Source organism: Ursus americanus, chromosome 30 (genome assembly GCF_024610735.1).
Source record: "Ursus americanus isolate L20-20 chromosome 30, mUrsAme1.1.p, whole genome shotgun sequence".
Lineage (NCBI taxonomy): Eukaryota > Metazoa > Chordata > Mammalia > Carnivora > Ursidae > Ursus > Ursus americanus.
In genome coordinates, this window is record NC_142156.1 from 24980015 (window position 1) to 25002822 (window position 22808).

General features: G+C 62.8%; 1 protein-coding gene across 14 annotated transcripts in view; it reads left to right on the forward strand.

The window, feature by feature from the left end:
- Positions 1 to 22808, forward strand: part of FBRSL1 (fibrosin like 1) — an 84426-nt gene that overhangs the window by 4182 nt on the left and 57436 nt on the right. For 13 of the 14 annotated variants that reach the window (XM_045815713.2, XM_045815716.2, XM_087857459.1 and 10 more), the window contains exon 2: positions 13454 to 13654. In XM_045815713.2, coding sequence (XP_045671669.1) covers positions 13454 to 13654 — 201 coding nt within the window. Of the gene's footprint in view, positions 1 to 13453; positions 13655 to 14528; positions 17136 to 22808 lie in introns of those variants that run through there. The other variant, XM_045815720.2, reaches the window with a different exon arrangement.

A 22808-nucleotide genomic window follows, 5' to 3' on the forward strand; every position in this document is an offset into this window, starting at 1 on the left:
TATCCCTCCTTTTTTTTGCTAGGAAGAAAGCGTTACTCACCACCTCTGTACGTGTATCTAGGAGGCATGTATCCAGAAACAAAAATGAAAAGGAAAACACCCAAAGTTTTAGCTGTGATAACCGGTGACTTCCTGTAGGTAATTCTGTTTCCCACACCGATCACTACGCGTTCATCTTGATAATCCGTAAAGCGGACACCTAAGCCCAGACACGACCTGCTGCACACAGTTGTGCTTGACAAACCCTGGCCTGGCTGCCCGGTTCCCAGCTTCAGGTGATGGCAGGGGTGTGCCATGCGTTTCTGCTGGAAATAACCGAGTTCCCCCCAGCCTTAGGACGCTGGGGCTAGGGCCGGGGGCCTCCAGGCAGGCCGTGGAGACGACTCGAGTCCTGATGGGTGGTGGCCCTGTAGGGGGGCAGAACTCCTTCGGGCCCATGCAGGGGACTCAGTGGTAGTGATTTCTCTGCAAGCTGGTATTCAGTGTCCCCCCCCCCCCCCCGGGCAAGGGGCACACGATCATGCTGGGTCTGGTTGCTAAGGGTCAGGAGTGGGGGGTGACAGGATATGGCCCGGTTGTCCATGGGTAAAAGCCTACACTGTTGGTCCTGCCTGTGGGGGCCTTGATCTGGGGGGCTGTATGTGTGCCCAGTCCAGCCCTCCAAGGAGGGGGACAGAGGAGAGTCGGTGCTGAGAGGAGCTCTCAGCTGGGAGTGTCCATGACCATCAGCCAGAGCACCTCCTCCAGATGGGGAAACTGAGGCCCAGAGAGCAGGAACATTTGGCCTGCAGTCATGGAAGGGGGGTACGGCACCAAGCCTGGAACCTGCCTAGGCTGGCATCGGTCTGCTCCCGCATTCCCCTAGGGCTGCTATGGGGGAGGGGCTGCTCCCTCCCAGGGGGACCCCACCCGCGCTGACGAACACGAAGCCATTGCTTAGCCTTCTCCGCCCGTGTGGATGTCCGCTACCTTGCCTGGGCAGCTGCAGTCTGCTGCTGGGGCGCGGGAGCCTGTCGTGTGGGTCAGTGTTCTGCTGTGAGAAGGCATGTGGTGGGAGCATTGCTGATGTTGACGGCGGCTGAGGGCCCTGTCCTCACACACCCACTTGGTAGATGAGGAAGCTGAAGCCCCGGGGGCGGAGGGGGGAGGTTCTCATCTGGGATCTGCCCACCACAGCACCAGACAACAGACGTCTCGTGAGTCTTCACCCAAACTTGCGTGGCATCTTCTGGGTGCACTTGGGAGGACTCTGAGCTTGAGCAGAGGGGACAGTGGTCTCCGTGACATGTAAAGGGATGGCCTTGCCTGGGCTGCAGGAACAACAGTAGTGCCTGCACTGCCCTCTGGGCATCGCGGCCATCAAAGCCGGTCTGCAGAACCTGCGGCTACACACGGGCTGGGCGGGGTCTGCTCTGTCACTGCACGCCTATCACAGGCAGCAAGGCCACAGGGTGACCGCTCACACGCTGTGGCACAGCGCAGTGCGGGTGGCCGTGGTCCTCCTGATGCTGGTGGCCCTATGTGTCTGCCGGCCAGCTTGTCCCTGCCTCCCGCCCGAGCACAGGTGAGGGTCTGGAGCCCCAGGCCGGTGGACGGGCCGTTTCCTGGCCTCCATCACCCCAGCCTGCTCCCCTGCTCCTCTTCGGCTGGGGGTCACGTACCCGGTACTTGCGGCGTCTCCCGCTTCCCCGTCTGCTGGGTGCCTGGAGGCTGCCCTGCCCCTCGCTGCCCGGGAGGTGGAGCCTCAACTTCCCGCGGGTTGGCTCTGCCCTGAACGGGCAGCATGGGCTCCGGGGGCACCCCTGCGGCAGGCCGCAGCCCTCCTTCCCTCTTCCCCCGCTCTGAGTTTCTAGACAGGGTCTCAGATCCACCCTAGGTGCGTGGGTGTGGTAGGTCCGTGTCCCAGGTGTGTGTGCACACGGTACACACGGTACACACGTGCGTGTGCTGTGTCCTTGCCGGGGTACATGTGTAAAGCTGTGTATGTCTGTGCTCCAGACTCCCTCTCAGGCAGCAGCTCTGTGGCTGGACAGAGCAGAGGACCTGCCTACCTGTGACCCCTTAGTCACACATGGTGAAACCCCATCCTGGACTGCACGTCCTCTATCCGTTATCCTGGTCCTGCTGCAGGACAGTCACCCCCCCCGCCCCCCGCTCCGCCCCCAAACACACACCAGAGCAGTCAGCAAACGCTCATGAGTTCATAGAACTGGCCCCACCACCTCCAGTTTGGTACCCTTGCTCTGCTGTGGCCCCCCTCATGCCCCACTGCAGCCCCTCATTCCTGTAGCTCCAGCCATATCTAGCCCACCTCTCCACCCCCCTGCCAGAGAATCCTTAGACGTACACGTGGGCACACTTCTGGCCCTTGTTAACTGCTCTGTCCCCTGCCCGGAAGATTCTTTCCCCAAGTGTCAGGGTGACTCAGTGTCTAGTCACACACCCCCTTCCCCAGCAGGGAGCCTTCAGCCCTGTGTCTGGAGCACCCCTGGCCCGTTCCGCCTTATCCTCTGCTCCTTGTCCCTCCCACGAGGACTTAGGTGGTGTCGGTCTCGTGGACAACTCCCCACCCAGAACCCCTTGCACATGTGCTTGTTCCCGGGAGAAGCTCCCAGGTCTGGGGCTGGGGTGGGGGTCTGCGGTGGTGTGCTGTTCACTTTGATACTGGGGGGCGGTTGTCATTGAGCTGCGGCACCAGGCTGAGGGTCTGCCTCGTGCCTGGGTCGCTCTGCTTTCTGATTGGCTGCCGTAGCGCTCATGCCTGGGCACAAGCAGGTTCCCTTGTCGGCTCTGACACCTGTCCAGTGGAGTCTCCAAGGTTCCCATTGGCCACTGCGGCATCTGTGGGGGACACAGCGTTGTCACTGCTCATCTCTTTTCCCATCTCTTGGCCTCTGTCAGCACCTCCACCCCATCCTTTCCGGTGGACCTCTCCTGCTTCCCCTGACTCAGCACGGCTGTGTGCGACCTTTCACGTGGACATGGTGTCCCGCCGAGAAGTGTCTGGACTGGCACCAGAAGTGAGCAGTGGGCCTGACTTGTGCCCCTTGTGATGATTGTCGTCCTTCTCTGGACCCGGTCATGTCAGGCCGTCCCTGGATTCCAGGCCATGTCGGCAGTCTTGTGTCAGGTTGCTTTGCTGACGTTTTAGTTGGGTTTTTAGCACTATATTCTTACACGAAATTAGTCTGAGATGGTCTTGTGTCTGCTGCGTCTTCTCTTGTGCTCCAAATAGTCCGAATGGCATAGGAATCGTCAGCGCCTCTCCACATTTGGAGTCCCAGTGTTCAGCCTCATTTGCTGGTGGCCGGTTAGAGACCCGAGTCAGCTCCGTTTGTGGTGGGGAGGCAGGTATCGAGTAAAGGATACATGGGACGAGCTTGCTGGAAATAGGGTCAGCAGGGCACCTTTCACCCCCCACCCCCACCCCAGAGCAGGCTGGCCTGGGACACTTGCTGCTGAGCAGAACTGCCTGTGAGCTGGCAGGTGCTGAGGCCTCAGGCCCTGTCCCCCTGCATTCTGTTCAGGTGGGCAGTGGCTGCCTTCTGGAGGGAGGACACTGGAGTCTGGACACCACCCCCGCCGTGGGCTTGGCCGTGTCATATTCTAGGGTGGCCAGAGTGGCAGCAACTGCACTGGGCGGGGCGCCTCCTGGGAGCCACCATCGTCCTGGCCTTGACTCCTGTGGTTCACATGCTCTGCATGGAGCTCCCAGCGGTGGGGGCCGTGGGCAACCCTGTTAGGGAAAGCTGAGGGGGAAGCCAAGGCACCAGGCTTTCGCTAACTGCCCAGGGTGGAAGAGGAGCTGGTTGGTGCAGCCACGGTCACACCACGCAGGCCACGGTCACCTGCCTGTGCTCTCTGCTGAAAGCCCCTAGCTGCAGCCTCCATGAGGCCTCCCAGAAGCCTGGGCAGCCAGACCCTGTCCCAGTCAGAGCTCTCCAACGCCGCTAGATAAACCGAGCCGTGGCTTCCTTCGTTCAACCGTGGCAGCCGCCGCTCACTGGGACCGTGGCTCCGGATGGCTTCTAATTGCCTCTTGTTTATTGGGGCCCGGGCAGTGGTTGCCGCAGGGCAGGCCAGGCTCCCATGTGGGGCTGTAGGCCTCTAGAAGTGACTGCTGGCCAGCAGGGAGTGCACAGACCTATTCTTCCTATCCTGATTCACTGAACATTTATTGAGCACCAGCTGTGTGCCAGTCTCTGTGGCAGCCCCCAGGTTGGCTCCAGACAGGATGCAGCTAGGTAACTAGATTGGTCAGTGCCTGAAAGGAGATCGCAGGCTCGGGAGGAGGCTGTCTAGGCCAGGCAGGTGCTAGGAGGGGGCTGGCAGGGACTAGCCCAGGAGGATGGCAGCCAGGTTGGGACACCTGGAGAAGGTCAATGAGGCTATGAGGCAGTTGAGCTGGGCCCCAAGGGCACCCGAGGGACTTTCTGCCTTGGGAGCCAGAATCTGAAACCCACATGGAAGTGAGTGCTTTGGGGACTCCGGGCAAATGTGGTATCTGGTTCCCGTTCCATGTGAGATTGTTCTGGTGCCCTGGTTTACCCGAGTAGCTGAAGAAAGAAAACTTGCCAACAAGTTACCAGCCTTATTCAGCTCCCCAGGACTGTGTGTACCAGGCTTCTGTTTGAAGCTGCATGTGGGGGAGAGCTGATTCCGGAACCCTGGTACCCAGCCCAGCGTGTAGACCACCCCTGCCTGTCTTCCCAGTTGCAGTCAGTGTGTGTGCACACGTGTGAGGCGTGTGGGGGGATGTGTGTCTGTGTAGGGGAGGGATCTGCTGGCAGAAAGGCCACGCTGGACTGGCGGGGCACATCCACGTGTTCACCTCCCCAAACACACACACCCGTCTGTCCGGCTTAGACTCCGCCTAGTGAGGCGTCTCAGTGACCCCAGCTCTGCCTCTTCCTTGGAGCCGCTGTTTGGGGCGGGCGCTGCTCCCTGGACTCCACACAGGTGGCAGGCATGGAGCCACTTACGTGCCAACCCAACTGCAGGCGCCTGAGGGCCCCAGACAAGGGAGGGTTCTCTGGTGAGAGTAGCGTCAGCAGGTAGGTGTGGGGGGCAGAGCATGTCCATGTCCATGCAGGGCATGTGAGTGGCTCTGTTGGAGGGCCACCACTTGTACCCCTTTGCCAAGGAGGAGCGGGAGGCCACAGCCCAGTCTGTGCAGCGATGCTAAGAGTCAGACATAGAGCCCCCACAGGGACCATCAGGATGTGCCATGACCCCCATCAGCTCTCTGACCTTACCCATTGCAGCTGTGTTCTGACGCCTCGCTCCGGCCCATCCTCGGCCCGTGCTGTTCCACACGCTGCACGGCACACGCTCAGTAACCGGGTCCACCTGTAGCCCAGTGGGGATTTGTCAGGAATTCACATAGACCTGCTCCTGGGTACAGTCAGGGGTCCCTGTTTGTCACCCATCGAATGAACCCTGGCCCTGCCCACCCCCTCACCTGGGGCCCCAGGCACTCCTGTCTCAGGGCCTTTGCACCTGCTATGCTGGTCCCATCTTTCAGGAGCAAGTTTAGGATGCTTCATCTGAGTCTCCCCCTGCTCCCAGCCAGCTGAGGAGGACAGTGAAGTGTGTGAGCCCAGTCCAAACACCTGGTTTAAATTCACTTTTCCTCCCCACGTGGCCCCAGGTAGCCCTCCGCCTGCTCTGGGCCTCGATGTCCTCATCTGGGAAGTGGAGGCGGTGAGCTGAACGTGCCTGCCACATGGTCCTGCCCCTCCCCATCCCCTCTCCAGCGTTCTTCTGGGAGCTAATCCTGAGGTTGGTTCTTCGTCCCCCGCCCCAGGACACACAGGCAGGGGACATTTCAGCAGCAGTGGCCCTGGCTCCTGGCCTCCCCGAACGGCCCCCCCGTGTGTGACAGCTGAGCCGCAGCTGTGCCGGTCCCAGAGACCGAGGGGGAGCGTGTCAGGCAGCGAGCCTGAGGCCAGCTCTGGCAGTCATGGGCGAGCACACAGCAGGGTCTGTATGTGGAGCGGCGGGGAGGGGCTTGGGTAGAGACTGACCTCCAAACCCAGTTGCCACTTCAGCGGTTGTGAACATGAAGTCCTAGTGGAGTGTGGATTAGAGGGTGGTCAGCACAGGGTCACAGTGTGGGGTCACAGTGTGGGGTCGCAGTGGGGCGTGCATGCGCGGACATGGGAGGATGTGTCTGTGGTGTGCAGACCTGGGCAGGGGGCCCAGAACGGGGCTGGCCTGCCCCTCACTCTGGCTGCTTCTTTGCTTCAGGCTGCGTGCCCACCGTCCTCCTCCACCTTCGTGCCTTTGTCCAGAGCACCTGTCGCCGTCATCATCTGTCTGACTCGTCCCAGGCTGTAGGGTGGGTGGGTCTCTTCTGTTTCCAGGTGGCTCCTCTGCCCCAGCAACCACTCAGCACATGGTGGGGGCTGCATGGACATGGGAAGGAATGAGTGTCTTCACAGAGCCTGGGAAGGGGGGTCCCCACTAGTGTGCTGAGCACTGGGTGTGATAGAGGCTGTGGTGCTTCTGCTGAGGCTGTCCTGCTGCTGGACCGACTCCCCAACTCCTGGGTCTTTGACCGTCTGCCCTCAAGCCATACTGGTCCTGCCAGGTGTTCCAGTGCATAGAGCACAGTGTGGGTGGGCACCCAGGAGCAGGGGTGCTGAGGGGGAGTGCTGTGAGCTGGCAGGAGACTGACTCAGAGGAACCAAGTGCATGAGGTGGGTTCCAGAAGGTCCTGGAGTAGCTAAGGTGTCAGCAAGCCCTTCAGGGGATGGTCCTCGAGAGCAGTATTACCCTCAGGTAGCCACAGTCCTGGTGGATTTAGGGACCTGTGAGGCAGGATGGCTTACATGGAGGGACAGCGGGTGGGCTGTGGGGGTGGGAAGACGCTCCCCAGCAGTACCTATCTGGTGTGGTTGTGAGCTAAGGGGGGGACAGGTCAGGGAGGACTGCTGTCCCAGCATCATCGCTGGAGGGGGCGACTGGACGTGGTCCTCATGCCAGGGCAGGGGCAGCTGGGGGGGACTGCCTGCAGGGACTGTCCGGGCCAGCTCTGAGTCCGTCTTTGACTCCGGACGTGGTCAGCAGCAGGTGTCAGAGGTGCCCCAGTCCTCGCTGCACCTGGAGGTGCAGGGGCCCGGGGTGGGAAGTTAGGCCTGGCAGAGGGACCCTCTCACCCCCACCCTGCTGCCATCCTGTCGCCCAGCGCTGTGTGACTGGTGAAGGTGGTGTGTGATAGGGCAGTGCTGCTGTTACGGTTCACAGGACCTCCTGTTTCTCTGTGCCTTCCCCACATCCAGGGAGCCCTCTCAGTCCCAGACAAACAAGGATACTCGGTTGGGGGGTGTACCCAGTTGCTGGTGGGCGGTGGACGCGCAGGCTGCCTCCTTTCTAATTGGTGTGGGGGAGGAGGGTGGTCCCTCCTGGGGAGAGGGCCCTTGACCATGCAGAAGGAGATGCCGGTACACGTGGCCTCTGCCCCTGGGGTTGGAGGGGGGTGGGTCATAGCACAGAAGGTAGAAAGGGCATGGGGCTGGGGTTATACTTGGTGGGGGGTGGTGTGAAGTGTGAGCCCAAACTTGCAGGTGAAGGAGAGTGAGCCACATAGATAGCAGGGTGGAGGGGACAGCTGTACCAAGCCCCTGGGGCAGGTGTGTGCTGAAGCCTTCCCGGTTGGGGAGGACTGTCTGCTAGGTGAGCAGCAGGTGGGATCTGGCCTGAGCTTCTGGAGCAATGAACCGCGAGTCAGCAAGGTTTGCTGGAGGGCCCCGAGTCCCAGAGGTTCTGGGAGACAGGCAGCCTCAATCATGCGGGGGGGCGGGGGTGTCAGCTGGGCCAGGCCTTCCACTACACCAGGAGTGCCGATGCTTGTCAGTGAGGGGTGGGTTCTGTGCGACCTTGGGGGCTCAGGCCCAGGTGCTGGGGAAGAGGCCCCTATGCAGTTCCAGGAGCAGAGGGGGCACCCACCTGGCTGGAGGGGTGCGGCCATGCCGTTGCCTGCAGGATCTGGGAGCCTGGAGAGGCCCAGTCCACATGGAACCTAGCAGCCTCAGCCCTCAGTGAGAGAGAATGTGGGTCTGGGTTTGCCAGTTCTAATTACTTTTATCTCTGCACAGTTGGTTTACTGAAGTGCAGTTAGAGATCTCATTGGTACTGCATAGTAGTAACGTTTAGGAGAGCTAAAAATAGCCCCATAAAATTGCTACAGGAAAATGTAATCATTGATTTCACGACAACGTGCAGATCCAGTGGTCCGGGGAGGGTCCAGAGGCCCGGCTATTCCTGAGGGTGCTGGGGGCTTCACTGTGGAATTGTTGTCTCAGGCCTCAAGGGTTGTGGGCCGCCGCGCTTGGCCGTGCCCCCTCTGTAGGGCCCCTCTGTGTGCAGGCACAGGTGCTGGGGCGCGCCTGGCCACATCTGCCGCCCTGCCTGTGTGGGCTCACAGATGGGTCTGTGGGCAGACGGCAGCTCAAGGATACAGCCTGGCCCTGGACTGCTGGAGCTTGTCCCGGCCCACCCCAGGGCATTGCTGCAGCCCGGGCCAGGCTTGCTTCCCCATGGGCACACTCCAGTTTTCTAGGCTCCTAGCGTGGACCCAGCTGCAGCACACTGAGCGTCCTGAGACGTCAGCCCACCGCTCACCTCGGTCTCCCTCCCCGGGGGTCTGCCCCGAGGATCTCTCTGCCGGCAGACCTGCCCTGGCCCTTGGTGGGACAGTCACTGCTGTTGCGGCTCTGTCTCGCCCAGAGCCTTCACCACAGCCTGGGCACAGCTGCTGCCCCAGTCTACAGATGAGGAAACTGCACCTACCCAGAGGCCTTGTGGTCCAGACAGAGCCGCCATCGGAACCCAGGGCCAGCACTCCCACTGCAGGCTCAGTGGGGGCAGAGCTGCGGTGGTGTGAGCCTCCAAAACTGGCCCGGGCTCACACAAGCTCAGCGTAAGACAAGTGAAGGCCAGCGCCAGCCTTGGCGTGCCAGGAAAGGGCCAGCCAGGCATGTCCCAGCAGTGCCCCATGGCAGGAATTGTTGAGTCTGTGACCAAGAGCCTCTTGGGTGCGCAGCATAGGGTCTGCTCCAGGAAGCCCAGGGATGCCTGGGGTCATCCTCGGGGCAGTGGCTGGGTGGGGCGGCCGCCTCTGGATCCCAGCGCACAAGGCCTCTTGCCCCCTTGAGCCACGAGAGGGCCCATGGTGTCACTGTCCCTCCGTGTGCACAGGCCCCAGGCCTTTCGCCTACTGGCTCTTCCTCTGCTGGGCCGGGGGCAAGTGGCTTCCCAGCTCCCCCACTCCTCAGGTGCGGGAGCTCTTGCCCTGGGGCCGGGATGCCGCTGGACTGAGTCCAAGCCAGGGGAGAGGCCCGGTCACTGATATTTCAACTGTTCTAACAACCTAGGTTTTTTGTTTCAAAAAAACCAAAAAAACCCAAAAAAACAAACATAACAGGTTTACAGAGAATGTATTGCATTGAACGTTTTGTGGTTGATGCAGGCTTTCGTTGGGTGAAAGGTGTGGTGATTGGATGTGTCTGGAGAAGTGGCCTGGAGCTGCCCTGAGGCCCTTCCAGAACCCGCAGAGAGGCCGGGGCGGGGCCTAGAGGGAGGCCTTTGTGGAGCCCACTGCCTGGTCTGCGGCTGGCGGTTCACTGCGCTTGCTGTGCTGTGTGCCTGCCCTTCCCCTGTCCCCCTGTTTTGTCTGTTTTGACTACAAGTGCTCATTAGAAAGACTGATCCCAGCCCAGCCAGTTGTCCCGAGGGGCAGGCTGTTCCCACAGGTTTCCTAGTTAGTATGTGCTCGTGCTTCTGATCATATGCACCGCAGGCCAGCCCTGTTCTCATTCCAGGGCTCATTCGTGGGACTTCAGAGGCTGTCCCCCAGGCTAGAAATTGTTTCTGTGATTTTACCTGATTGGAAGGTCCTAGGAATCGGTGGCTCTCTCTGTGAAAGTGGGATTCACCCCACAGCGGCTCAGGAGGTCCGTGTTGTGGAGTCACAGAGTGGCAGGATGCTCGCTTCTTGCAGAAGGAGGTGGCCCGCAGGCGTCTGGGGAGAGAGGACTGGCTGCTCTCTTTGGCAGTGTGAAGGTCGAGGTGGCCGTGTGTACACACCTGGGAGCTGAGAAGCTGACATTAGGGTGGAGTGGGGCCCAGGAGCCAACACAGTGCAGCCACGGCACAGACGGCCTGGCAGAGGCAGCCGTCCTGCTCTGGGCTCCAGCCCCGCCTGCTGCCCAGGCTGTGGAGGCCAGGGGTGCGTGCACACGTGGGAGTGTGAGCATTGCACACGTGTGTGCACGTGTGTGGTGGGGCGCCCCAAACTCCCACCTCCTCACCACACCCACAAGCCCTCCAGGTAGTGTCTGTCCCTGCCCCTGGTGGGGCCAGTGTCCCCAGGGGCCCAGACGTTTGGTCAGACATTGTTCTGGGTACCTGTGCGGGTGCTTCTGGATGACGTTAGCATTTAAATCTAAAGTGGATGAGGCGGCGGCCCTCCCGTGTGTGGGTGGGCCTTATCCAATCCCCTGAAGGCCTGAATAGAACAAAAAGCCAGACCCTCCTCCACGGAAGGGAGCGCTCCTCCTGCCTGGCCCCTTGAGCTGGGACCGAGGTTTTGTCCAGCCCTGGGAGGAACCGTACCCCTGGCCCTCCTGGGCCTCTGGGCTGCCCACAAATCTTGGGGCATCCGAGCCCCCACACTTGCACAGCCAGCTCCTCACAGGAAGGCTGTCTGTGTATACGCATCGTGCTGGTCTGTTGCTCTGGAAGGCCCTGGCTGGTCCACCCTTTCCAGCACGTTGCTGCGGTTTTTCCCCGTAGTCCTCTGCCCACAGTCCGCTGGGCCTGCCCTCTGCACCACGATGCGGGGCTGGGGCCGGGCAGGGGCCCTGGGGGTGGGCGGTGAGGTGCTGAGGTTCTGACACCTTGCTGTTACGCGGCAGCATCCAGGGCGGGGACGTGGGGACTGTGGGGGCCTGTGTGGGAGGGAACAGCCTGTGAGCCACGAGATTGGCCCAGGGCAGGAGGCCTGAAAGCGATGTGCTAAGAGGGACTGACTGTCGAAGGGGGTGTGGCACTCGTGTGTCGTGGGGACACCGGGAGTCAGTGAGTATTAAGTGCCCACGGGTGGAGAGTGAGCCGCTGTCTTTGAGACTTTCCCGTCACTGCAGGGACTGCGTCGGTTTTCTTGCCCGGGGAAGCCTGCGGACCTATACAGTGGAGGCAGGCACAAGAGAGGGAGGGAGCGCGGAGCTCCTCACCGCCTCAGGCCCTGCCCAGGAGTCTTCCCTAAGCAGCTCTGACGTGGCCCCTTCCCCTTGGCTTCCCAGCTGGGGCTGCCCTACTGTCCATTTGAGCCAGCGGCCTCCTGAGCTGCTCACTGGTGCCTGGAGCCGAGCTGTCATAGTCAGTGTTTCCTGCCAGCTCTGTGTATGCGAAGGTGGGGGCGCCCCAGAGTCTGGAATCGACCTGAGACCCATAGGCAGGGCAGGAGCTGGGAGGTCTTGCAGTGAGCAGGGCTTCCACTGTCGTGGCCGGGGGGAGCGGCCCCTTTGGGCTGAGATGAGCTGAGGCTCTGAAGGGTCAGAGGGGCATGAGGGCATCCGTCCTGGACTCCGGGAGGGGCCGCAGAAATGCCAGCAGCCTGTGGGTGCCCCTAGGGTCTGATATTCTGGAAGGTGAGCGTGGGGAAGGGTCTGTCCCAGGTCTGAGAAGTCAGGATCCACGTGCCGCCCTCGCGGAAGCCTGTGGAGCTTAGGGCAGAGCCACGTGGCGTGGGCCAAGCTGGTCATCAGACTTAGGGAACAGCTTCAGCAGGGAGAGTTCCCAACCTTGCGGATGTCCCAGGACAGGCACCCCTGCCAGCCCAGCCTCCCCTCTCCCATCCCGTTGCCCCTCAGTGAGCCCTGGGGAGGGGGCGGGGCTGCAGGGTGAACCCCTCCTCATGCAGGAGGATGCACACTCCGGCCCTTAGTGTCGTATCAGAGGTGAGAGGCTTTGATGGGGCTGTCCTCCGTCTTTGTGGCTGTGGGTGTGGGCCCCTCAGGAGCCTCCTGGGAGTGCAGCGTGTCTTGCCCTGAGAGAGGAGGGGTCTGCCGCCACCCCCACGTGCAGCCTACAGCCGGGCACGGTTGCTCCCAGCCCAGGCTGTGGGGTCACACAGAGCAGGACGGTCGTGGGGGCTTCCGTGCCTGGAAGGGCAGCTCTAGTCTGGCCAGCCATGTTGGTGCCCCTCACTCGTTCTGGGGATAGCGGGCCCCTCTCATCAGACAGGATGTGTGCGTGTGGTGCGAGGTTAGAGGACCTTACCTGCCAAGCACAGCATGTCGCTGTCTCCGTTGCCAGGCCAGGGGACCACAACAGACTGGGATGTTGGTTCTCTCTGCCACCTGCCCAGGTGCACTGAGGGCTGGCTGGGGCCAGGTGCCCACCTGAGCATAGAGGCCAGCCCTTGGAGAGGCTGCCACTGTCACCCCTCAGGTTCTCAGGAAGCACTTCCTGTGGGGCCATGAGGGTATCACCTGGGATGTGGGGGAGCACCTCAGCCATGGGCATCATCTTCATTCAGGCCCTCCTCCCCTCCCCCTTGGGTGAATGCTTTCAGAATCTTCGGAGTCCCTTCCAGTGGGTTCCTTCCCTCTCAGCAGCCCCGTGGAGGTGGTACCTTCCCCCCACCCCATGGACCCAAGCATGAGGCTGGTGGGTGACACCAGCCTGCTCACCAGAGGTAAATGCAGGCTTTCCTGGGCCCTGGGCTCACTGGCAGGACCAGCTCGACATAGTAGGAGCTGTGCACGGTGCTGTGGGGACCCTGCTGCTGTGGTCGGCATCGGCACAGCAGCGCATGCTCCGTAAATACCTGCTGGGTGTCGGTCCCTGCTTTGGGACCAGGTGCAGCTGTCAGCAGAATGGGCACAGGTCCCTGTTCCGGGGAAGGGGTCCAGAGCCCTGAAATTCTGCATACCTGGCTGAGTCAGGGACTGGTTTCCCAAGACGGGCCTCCATAGCATCAGGATGGCAGGCTGCGTGGGGTTGGGCACATAAACCCATGAGTGGCTCCAGACCAGAGGGCAGTGGTCAGCTATGGTGATGGCCCTCAGCTCAGAAATCCAAGGGGCACCCCTCGGGAGGCCGGTGCAGCACCTGCTCCATTTCGGACCATAGATCAGGGGCCCCTGTGACCGGCTAGGGCCCCTTGGGAAACTTAGCCTCTAGTCTAGCTTTGTTTCCACATCACCCTCTGAGCCCCCCAGTCCCGACAGGCCCACCCACATTCGTCTGACCCATCTGCCCATCTTCCTGAGGTGTGAGTCCAGCCTGACAGCCCACTTGGTTGGGGGGGGGGTGTGCGGTGCTTGACGCCTCCAGGTAGGTGCTGTCACATGCCTAGAGACCTCCCCGCAGAGCGCAGTGCGGTCTTGCATGGTGTCACTGACGTCACTGCCAATTAACCAGCTTTGTCATTCCTCACTCACAGAAGGACATGGCCCTGAAGCCGCATGAGCGGAAGGAGAAATGGGAACGTCGCCTTGCCAAGAAGCCCCGCGAGTCAGAAAATGGCCCGTCCGCAGAACCAAGTGAGAATGGGCGTCCCCCGGAGATGGGCAGCCCCGCGCAGGACCTGGAGCCTGCCTGCGACCGGGGGAAGAAGAAGGTGCCGCTGCAGCCCAGCAGGCAGGTGAGCACTGGGCCCCGCCCCACTCAGAACCGCGGGTGCTGCACCCTCTCCCTTGGGTGCCTTCGGGGCCACACCAGCACCTGGACACCACCGTCGGCATCTGGGCCTGCCTGGCAACGTGCTCCATCGTTGTTGGGTGTGGGGTATGGGGCACATGTGGACTGGGGCCCGAGGCGGCCGCTCGCCGTGAGCCCAGGTCCTGAGCAGACAGGAGACCTTCCCCTGGTGGGTCGCACAGCCAGAGGGGGCGAGCTGGGAGCCCAGGGATTGGGGGTGGGGGAGTGTGTACTTGGGGCAGAAGGGTGCACCCGCTGATAGGCTGGCCCCGTTTCCCCATTGCGTCTGTCAGGCTCCGCCGACCACGGGGTGTCCAGGGTGTCTGTAATGCGTGGGGGCCAGGTTCAGCACTGGGTGTTTTCCATCTGCTAATCTTCTGTAGAATGCAGCATATCTGTGAGGGGGGGTGTCATGTGACTCATAGGCAGGGGTCCCGGTGCAGGGAGTAGCCCCACCCAGGGGCCTCCCTCCACAGTGGCTGGGAGCCTGGCCCTTGTGGGAGGGGCCGTCCTTGCTGTCACCAGAGCCCAGTTGGGATAGGGTGGGGAGACTGGGACCGGGGTGGGGGCTCTCCCCCAGAGCGTGGGGCTCTATCCCATGTGCCGGCTCAGCCCTGCAGCTGCTTTCCTCCTCAGGGACTCGCTGGTTTGCGCCTTCTTTTCAGAGAGGAGTTCTTCTTGGTGTTTCACACTCCACTTTCAGCTCCCTTGGGGATTGGGCTGCTGGTGAGGGGGCAGCATGTCTCAGGGGCCCGGGCTGGTTGGGGGGTCTGCAGGCACACCTGCCCAGGTGGACACGTGCTCTTTCTTCCATGCAGGTGTGCTCCCCAGAAGGGGGGCCGCTCCCAGCCAACCACTGGGACCAGAACGGCCCGGCCCAGCGCCAGCAGCAGCTCCAGCCCAGCCAGCCCCAGGGGTCACTCCCAGCCCCGTGTCAGCGCTGTCAGCCCCGTCGGGCTCTCCCGGACCCTGGGCAGCCCTGCCAGCCCCAGCGGCCACTCCCGGGTCAGCGCAGCTGGCCCCAGCGGTCACTTCTGGGCCCAAGACAGCCCTGCCAACCCCGGCGGTCACTTCTGGGCCCAGGTCAGCCCTGCCGGCCCCAGCGGCTGCTTCCAGCCCCAGATCAGCACTGCCGGCCCCAGCAGTCACTCCTGGCTCAGCCTTGTCGGCCACGTTGGGCGATCCTAGGCCCTAGGCAGCGCTGCCGGCGCCTGCGCTCCCTCCTGGCCCCATGGCAGCGCTGCCGACCCCTGCGCTCCCTGCTGGCCCCTTGGCACCGCTGCCGGCCCCTGCGCTCCCTCCTGGCCCCATGCCACCTCTGCCGGCCCCTGCGGTCCCTGCTGGCCCTCTGGCACCGCTGCTGGCCTGTGCGGTCATGGGTGGCCCCCTGTCTCCGTGGCCAGCCTAGCAGGGCATCCTCAGGACAGCGGTGCCGGCCCCCCCAGTCACTCCTCCTGCTGCGTCCCCGCCGCCGGCCCGCCAGCTCACTTTCAGGCCAGTGCTGCTGCCCCCGGCGGGCTCTCTTAGCCCCTTGCCAGCCCCGGAGGTCCCTCCTGGGCCAGCCCAGCCGCCCCCAGGGGTCACTGCTGGGCCTCAGTCAGCCCCAGCAATTAGTTGAAGCCCCAGAGCACCCTGGCCCCCCAAAACCTTCACTGCTGGGCCCTGGACAGCCGTGCCAACAAAAGCGGCCCCTCATGGGCCCAGAACAGCCTCACCCACCCAAGCGGCCACTCCTGGGCCCAAAGCAACCCTGCCAGCCCTTGCAGTCCCTTCTGGGCCCCAGCCAGCCCTGCAAACCCCAGCCATTACTCCCCATCCCGGAGCGCCCGTCACTCCTGGGCCGGCCAGCCCCGCCCCGTCGGCCCCTCCTGGGGCCCCCGAGCCAGCCGCGGCGGTCACTGCTGGACCTGGTTCGGGCCCATCAGCCGCAGCTCTCCCTCCTGGCACTGGGCCGTCCCTGCAGGCCCCTGAGGTCACGACGGACTCGATCCTCCACCCCTGCGGTGGCCCGCCAGGCCCCGTCTGTGAGTCCTGGAGCCTGATGCCCGCGTTCTAGACCACCCTGGGTGTGGCCGTGCCGGGCAGATGTGCTGCCTGACGGGCCAGAGGCCTTCTCCAGACAGGCCAGGCTGTTTGCGGTTGGAAACTGAGGCTCCGCAGAGGCAGCCCCCTGCAGGGCCGCCACCAGGCTGAGGCCCACCTGCACCAGGAAGAGAGAGAGGACCCCAGCACCCTCCCACCTCCCTGCCATGCCTGCCCCTGTCGTGCCCGCTACTTTGGGACGCGCACACTCCTGGGAGCGTGGACACGGCTGCCCCGAGGGCTCGGGCTTATTGGAGGGGTTCCTCAGTGTCTCTCTGTGCCTCGGAAGTGCCCACGTGTCCTCGTATGTCAGAGTCTGTGCACACCCACGCTGGGTGTGCTGCCCTGCAAGTGTGTGTGTGTGAGCGTGTGCGTGCATGTATGTGGTGTGTGTACACACGTGTCGGGGTGTGCCAGCTGCAGGCCTTGCGCTCCTTGGGCCCTAACTCATTTGGCCAGTGTGCATTCCATGCTCCTGGGCAGAATGTGGGCCCAGCTGGAGCCAGGCCACAGGTCCCGCTCACCTCCCCTCTGGCAAAGGGCCATGATGTGTGTCCATCTCCAGGGTTCTGTGAATGCAGGGAGGGGACACGGGGGGCACTCAGGGCTGTCTGTGGCCAAGTAGGAGCTGCTGGTAATAGGAGGGTGTCCTCCCCCACCCCCTCAACTCTGCATCCGCCCCAGTGGCGAGGCCCTGAAGTGGAGGCAGAGTCTCCCGTGCCCCCCAGCTCTGGACCAGGAGGGCGGGGGCTATTCTTGGAATGACTCCTCCTGGCCTCGTACTCAGCCCACGCAGCTTTCCAGATGTTGGCCCCCCAGGATGTTCCCTGTCGGGACAGACCTCACACTACAGGGCGTTTTCTGCCCTCCGCCCATCCCACACCTGTGCTCAGGGGTCGCCCGTTCCTCACCCCAGACCCTTGGCTCAGGGCAGTCCCACACTGGTGCTCCTGGAGTCCTGGGCATGAGGCAAAAGCTGAGCTGTGACTCTCCAGAATTTGAGGGTCTCTGGAGGAGGGGTTGCAGCCCTTTCTGGAGAGCAGCGTCAGCTCCCTGGGGTGCCCTGGCTGGGCTCCCAGCAGCCCTTTGTATGCCTAGTCTCACTGGGCCACGACGGCCGCTCCAGTGCTGACCCTGTTCATGGAGGCTTGGAGGTGCCCCCCACCCACCCCATTTGCTCATGAGGACACTGACCCTCCGGGGTCCCCACTGGCTGGGTGTGGGGGCCGCCCAACGCCCAGAGCAGGGCTTACGGGCATCTGGTCCTCACCCAGGGTCTTCCAGAAACGCGGGGCTTATTTTTCTGATTAAAGAAAATAAAAAGTGCCGTGCCATTATTTTTATGACAGCATCAGTGAGTGTGTGTCATACGTGAAGTGATTTATTCTGACAAGTGGTTTTCTGCGCATCTGGACTTGCCTCCTGTTCACTGCATTCCTGCCGAGCAGCAGGAAAGCAGCCTGGGGAGGTGGCGCCCAGGGAGGGGTGCATAGCCTGGACACGGCTCACCATGCTGTGCGGCGTGCGTGGGGGGGGGCTGCGCTCGCCATCGTCACCCAGCAGACCATCTCAGCAAGCCCCCGCGTCCTGCCGTGTCCCACAGAGCAGCTGCTCGGGACACTCCTGGGGTTCCCACGTTCTCCTCCCTCCTCCTGACCTGAGAGTGGCGGTGCTGGGATCTCTGCTCTCTGGTCTTGTGCAGGCCCGTGGGCAGGCCAGGCAGGTGTGAGGGGACGCAGCTGCTGCCCTTCTAGGCCCTCTGCTCTGGGAGTGTGGCCCTGGCACTTGAGTGCCTACGTGCGGGGGGGATACAGAATTGACAAGGCTCGTCAGCAGGAGAGGGTGGGAGACTGCAGCCTCCTGGGCCGGGCCCACCCCTTCCCCATCCAGAACGGCCCCACTGTGAGTGAGCCCTATGGTGCCCTTGGGCCCCCCTGTTCCTTGCCTGCTTATTTGCTGAACCATCCAAACCCAGAGGGGTCCCCTGGGGCCACAACTGGGTTCAAAGTGATAGGACCCTGAGGGGAGGGCCCTTTGGGGAGGCACCTCCTTGCTGTTGGGGGACTAGACCACATATGCCACGTCCTGGGGGTGCCGCTGCCAGCCGCATTGCCATGAGGAGACGAGGGTCCTGGGTGGCCAGATTTTGGAGGTTTCTGAGAGCAGCCGGTGATGCGGGTTTTTCTGTGGATTTGGAGATTTTGAAATGTTCGTGGCTCATTCCAACGTTTGAACCACCGTGCTGGACAAAGGACACAGCTGTGTGGGCCCTGCGTGGCCTGGGGGTAGAGGTTTGGGCCCTGGCAGCTTACATGGCCCCAAGGCCAGAGGTGTGGGGTGTGGCCTGCCACGTCCTGGGGAGAATGGGGGCAGCTTGGCCTGAAGATTGGGGGTAGGTTGAGTCCTTGGGGGTGATGTGGGTCTGAGGGAGATCCAGGGTTGCTCCAGGGGGCCCCTTGAATGGAGACAGGAGCCTGGGTGCAGCTCTGCTGGGGTCTCCCTCCAAGCCCTATAGCTCACCTCTCATAAACCCCCCACCCCCACCCCCGTCTGCAAATGGGGCCCTGAGGAGGAGACCATGCCTGGTCCCTGCTAGGCCGGTGACGAGCAAGGGCAGTGGTGGCGGGTGTGGTTGTTCGCTGGGAGGAAGGAGACCCCTCGGGAGACCTGGTGGAAGGTGGGAGAGCCCTGGGAGGGGCGGGGCCCGGGCATGGGGACAGCCCTGGCGGGCCTCACCCAGCGCTCGCCTGGGACACCCAGTCCAGGATTTCCGGGAGGAGCTTGTCTGCACCGTGCACACATCCATGTGTGTGCGTGTACATGTATGCTTCTGCCGAGCGTGGACGTGCTCCGTGAGCAGGCTTTGAGCTCAGATAAATGTCAGGGCGGTCCTGACAAGTCCCGCCCTCTCACTCGGAAGCCCCAGGGAGAAGGAGCCCCTGGACTGCCCCACCGCTCACTGACCAAGGATTCCACCCGCACCTCCGTTACCAGGGGCTGCTCCGGACACAGAAGAGGCATCCGGGCCCGTGCGGACCAGCCCTGCCCCATGGAGCTCGGTTCTAGTAGCCACAGAAAGTGTCTCAGTCCCTTAATGTGTTAGAGGGGCCGGCCTGCATCCAGGCTACAGCACTGCTTAGCTGGGCAGAGAAACGGGCCCGCCCTCCTGGCCTGGCCAGAGGCTGCAGTGACCCCCACACGTCCACACAGCTTGCCAAAACCAGGGGGCTTTAAGGAAGGCAGTGGTCATGTCTCACCCCCCACTTTGCCTGGGGGATTTGTCAAGAACCCTGCCCCAGGCCCAGGGTTGGGGTGCCGAGACTGAGGGGCACCACCAGCCTCCTCGAGGGGCCACGGGACCTTGTTGAAGACACCTCGGAGCCTGCAGATAGAGCGTAACAGCAGTGCCGTGTGATGGGGTCGTGGCGAGAGCCACACAGTTGTGAACATCTTGTGGCCGCGTTGAAATTAAAGAACAGGTGACAGAATTAATATGTAATTTTCTGTGTTCAAAGTAGTGTCAGTGGGACGTTTTTCCCTCTCTTGATAGCAAGTCTTAGGAAGGTGGTGTGTGTGTCGCTCTTCTCCGTTCCGACCCGCCCATTCACGTGCTCCGGAACCACGTGGCTTCGAGCCTGTGGGGTGTGGAGGGTCCACAGTGACCTGTCTCCCTGAGTCTCTTCTCGCGCTCATGGCTCATAGCTCGCGCGCAGCCAGCCTGTGGTTTGAATCCCTGCCACTGGCCCGCAGAACAGCGTGGTCAGCCCAGAAGCTGCCCTCGGATACCACAGCCCCTGTCGCCGAGCACGAATGGGCCAGAAGACGTCAGGACGTAAGCCGCCTCCGACCTCAGGGGTGAGCTGGCGTCTGCCTACGTGATGGGCCGGAAACAGGCAGCCGCCTTTCCCTGCTCCCCGCCCCCACGCAAGGCCAGTCCTTGGCTTCCACCTTCTAAATGTCTCTCCGAATGAGACTTCATTGGAAAATAACTCAGTGGAAGTGGCCATCAGAATTCATCGTCCGTGCTCAGTCACCCCTGGTGCCCGTGCTGGAGGAGGAGACAGGTGTGAGGCTGGTGGGCGCCAGGAACTGGAGAGGGTGGACCCGAAGAAAGGAATGACACAGACAAGAGTGGGCATTCATGAACCAGGAAACAGTGGAGAACACGGGCAAGGCCCCAAGTTATTCTGAGCCGCGGCTGGACAGGGGAAGAACAGAGGTCCCCAGGGCCCGGGGTTGGCCCGAGAGAGGGGGCCGTGCCGCAGCTGCCTAGACAGGCACCGGGAGTCGCCAGCCGAGGGGAGGCTGCGGGGGAGATGTGGCCTGACCCTGCGGACGAGACGAGGCGGATGACTGCGTGGGCCTGTATCTGTGGAGGAAATCAGCTCTGCAGCGCGGATGTGTGCGCGGGAGAAGGCGGGCCTCCCGCCCTGCAGGCCGGGGTGGGCGCCGGCATCGCCTCTCGCATCGCTGGCCACACTCAGGACGTAGTGGCGTGGTTACCTGCCTGTTTCCGACGAGGTGGAGGATGGCAGGCCGAACCGCAGGGACGCAGCCTGGTCGCCTGAGACTGCAGGGTGCTGGGTGGGCCGGTGTTCACACCCAGGCAGCTCCGTTCCTGCAGCCCGTGCCTGTGCCCCTTCCCGCGACTGTGGCCGCCACTGGCCTCCCGGGCTCTGGCTCCCTGCCGTCTGTAGGAAGCGAGGTTCTTCTACGGAGCCCATTGGAGCATGTCCTCCCCCTCTGCCCTCAGTAAAGTCCCGATTCCTGGGGACCTGAGGCCCCCTCCTGCCCCAGCGTGCCTTCCTTTTGGCTGACTGATGAACCCCGACGTTCCGCTTCCCTCTCCTCCAGGCCCCTCGTGCCCTGTGCCGCTGTGTTCGCTCACGGCCCAGCTGCAGGACCTGGGCCTGGCAGAGGCAGATGCTGGGGGAGGCGGGTGGGGGTCGTGGCAGAGCTCTGGAGGCCCACAGTGGCCGTCCGTGTCCCGTTAGTACTGGGCACCAGGGGACTCGCATCCTGGCGGGAGCCGCCTCTGGCTCTGGCGCTGGGCGGCCTTGGGCAGCCGACTCCACCCCTCAGGGCCTGCTCTTCCCTTCTGTGCCGCGGGGTGATGTCACTCCTCGCTCAGGGCTGTGGGTTAGAGCAATAATTAAGTGAAGTCTCAGAGCAGCGGCTGGCTCCTACTTGCGGAGACAGTTGCCCTGTCCCCGACTCCTTCCCGCACCAGGGTTGCCACTGAACGGCCAGGGGCTCAGACCCCACCTCTCCTCCCTTCAGGCCCGTTTCCCCGTCCGTCCGTCGGGGGAGCATCCTCAATGCCTCACACACGCCTGTGCCCGGTGCAGGCGGGAGCGTCTCTCAGCTGTCATGGTGGGACTGCCCTCGTTCTCTCACTCACCTCCGAGCCAGACCGCTCAGCAGGCTGGGGCTCAGGTGCAAGCGCTGAACTCCCACCCCAGACGGGGTGCTCACGGGAGCCGAGAGTCGGGCCCTGCGCGGCCTGGGGGGGCTTGAGAGGGTGGGGCGAGATGGGATGCAGGGTGGCAGGCACCGGCCCCCCTGGCCCCACCTGGCCTGCCAGGTCATCACAGCGCTGCCTCAGAGGGAAGGGCTCACCATTCAGCACGAGCTTCCTGGCCTTCCCTGTCTGGGCCCCAGGATGCCGCAGGGAGCAAGACAGAAGACAGTCCCTACCTTCACGAAGCTTGAAGTCCAGTGGGGAGGACAGGTGTGAAACAGGTGGAGGGATTTTGAGGTGCCCACAGGCCTGCCCATGAAGGGAGAAGGGCCTACCGTGGAGGAGGGATCAGGGAGCCTCTCCCAGCACGCCCGGGGAGCGGCCGAGTGCCTGGCACTCGGGAGGGCGCCATCCTGCACAGGCGCCGCTGGGGCTGGTAAGCAGGGCGTGAGCCGATGGTGTTCCTAGGATCGCGTGCTGGCGGTGGACGGGCCAGCCCCCCACTGTGGGCAGCCGCCGAGTGGGAGGCTTCTGTGGGCACAAGGGGGCTCTGGGTGGCTTGAATCAGGTTAGTTTTTCAGAAAGACGGGGGCCAAGCAGGTGATGGAGGCTGGCTGGAGCCCAGGGGGCCCTGCGTCAGCCCACTCATACAGTTGTGGGGGCCGGACACGGCGGCTCGTCTTGTCCCTCTGCCAAGGGGGGGCCACACCCGGACACACACAGGGCTTACCCACAGCTCGTGTCCCCCAGAGCCTGCTGTCCCTGCGTCGTCTTGGGTGGTGGCCTCAGCAGCATCCCTCATGATCTGTGGTCCGTCTTACCCATCTGTCCATGTTCGGCCTGTCCATCATCCACCCATCGACCCGTCCAAGTCTCCATGGAAAAGCAGGGAGCGTGGAAGGCGTGGCCAGCCTTGGAGAGAGCAGTTTGCGTCTCGGGACCTGGCTGTCCGTGGGAACACTCCACTGCCTGAGCCCCCTTCCCTGCGCCAGGCCCTGTGCCAGGTCGTCCGGGACAGACTCACAGCCTAATGCAGGAGACAGACACGCCAACCAGTGACCCTGCTTCACTTGCAGAGTGACACGTGGGGCCACGGGATCCTGGACGGTCCCTTGCCCAGCCTTGTCGATGCAGTGGCCAGGGTATCGGGAAGGATTTCTGGAAGAAGCAGGGCCCAAGCTTATCACCTGAGTAGGTGTTGGCCCTCCCAGAGGAGTGGGAGCACTGGGATCTCCTCACATTGGTTGCATTTGACCCCACGCGCAGCCCTAAGAACTCCCCCCATGAGTCTCAGCGGGCTGCAGGACCACGCTTCACCAGTGGACGCTGCCATCAGTCAGGGGACGCCAGCCTGAAAACACCCAAGCTTAGCCATGACCCGTTTTTCACTTTCTAAGAGGGGTGTTGAGCGCACACAGCAGAGCCCAGGGCTGTGTATGCAGTCCTGTATGTGGCTGGGGGCCTTTGTACTCCAGCACTCGCCTGCTCCTGCCTGCCAGGCCCGCCCTGCCGCCCGAGTGTGTTTGCACTGTCCGCATGAAGGGCCCCTCCCTGG